We start from the raw sequence: 1,084 nt of genomic DNA, 5'->3' as shown, positions 1-1,084 counted from the left end.
ACTGCTGCTCGGTCCCCCCGGGCCTGGCTGGGCTTTCTGCCCCGTCCTCACACCCTAATGGGGCCCATGCGTCCAGCTGTGTTAAGCAGCAGACCGAGCAGCCACCACAGTCCTGCGCACACCCCACCCATCGGCCCACCTGCAGCTTCCAGATGTTCTTGCTCTCCTGCGCGATCTTGTTGACGGTCTCACCCATGAGGGCGATTAGCATGTTGAGCAGGAGGATGTAGGTGAGAATGACATAGGCCAGCAACAGGATGATGAAGACAGCCTTAAAGTCATAGTTCTCAGTGAACTCCAGGTCGCCCATACCGATGGTGAACTTGAACAGCTCCAGACACGTGGAGTACAGGCTGTTGTAGGAGCTGTCAGGGGGCCGGCAGCCAAGCCCCCGCCACCTGTGCGATGTGGGCTCGGCCGACACCGAGTCATTCTTTCCATCCTCGATCAGTGTCACCACCGCTATGGGACATGGGGAGTAAGGGGTGCCGCTGGATGGAAGCCAAGATCCCAGGTCCCCCCGACATACACACCCCCTTACCCCAGGTGGGTCTGCAGCAGGAACACTGCTTGCCTATTCAGCACTTTTGTGTGAGTTTTTTTTACGCACCCCCTTCTTCAAAATATCAGAAAGTTGTGATAATATACTGTTTTGTTACACTAAGAGATTTATCATCATCTGCTAGGAAAAAATGTTAAAATAAATATACAAATCTATATGTACAGTGTAAATACAGACAGCTTTGTGCACTGCACAACCTGTCTAACCTTACACGTATGCTCATCCACTTTCTCTGTCACACCCTGTCTGCCTGTGCCCCTTAGAGGGTGGCCCAGAGTCAGTCCATTCCAGAACCACGGGGGCTCAGCAGCTCACAGCAGAATGGCCTCTTGGCACACCCTGCACTCCTCTGTGGGAAATGTATTCTGGAGCCTGAGAGCTCTGTAGCAGCTGTACCCATGGTTACTGCATACCCAGTATCCACTAACCTACCTGGCCTAATCCCTTCCTGTGGCTGCTGATCAGCAGGGCCTTCAGACTAGGGGCCAGAGCCCATAATGATCCCTATCAGTCCAAGCTCCT

General features: G+C 53.5%; 1 protein-coding gene across 1 annotated transcript in view; it reads right to left on the bottom strand.

Moving 5' to 3' along the window:
• The window catches only part of TRPV1 (transient receptor potential cation channel subfamily V member 1), a 39,330-nt gene that overhangs the window by 8,569 nt on the left and 29,677 nt on the right, over nt 1–1,084 (bottom strand). Inside the window, exon 13 of the mRNA XM_019659836.1 lies at nt 119–462. Within this exon, the coding sequence (XP_019515381.1) occupies nt 119–462 (344 nt within the window). The remainder of the gene's footprint in view (nt 1–118; nt 463–1,084) is intronic.

The sequence above is a fragment of the Hipposideros armiger genome, unplaced genomic scaffold (assembly GCF_001890085.2).
Source record: "Hipposideros armiger isolate ML-2016 unplaced genomic scaffold, ASM189008v1 scaffold_304, whole genome shotgun sequence".
Classification (NCBI taxonomy): Eukaryota; Metazoa; Chordata; class Mammalia; order Chiroptera; family Hipposideridae; genus Hipposideros; species Hipposideros armiger.
The sequence above is the reverse complement of the archived record's forward strand: the minus strand, read 5'-3'. Positions and strand labels throughout refer to the sequence as shown.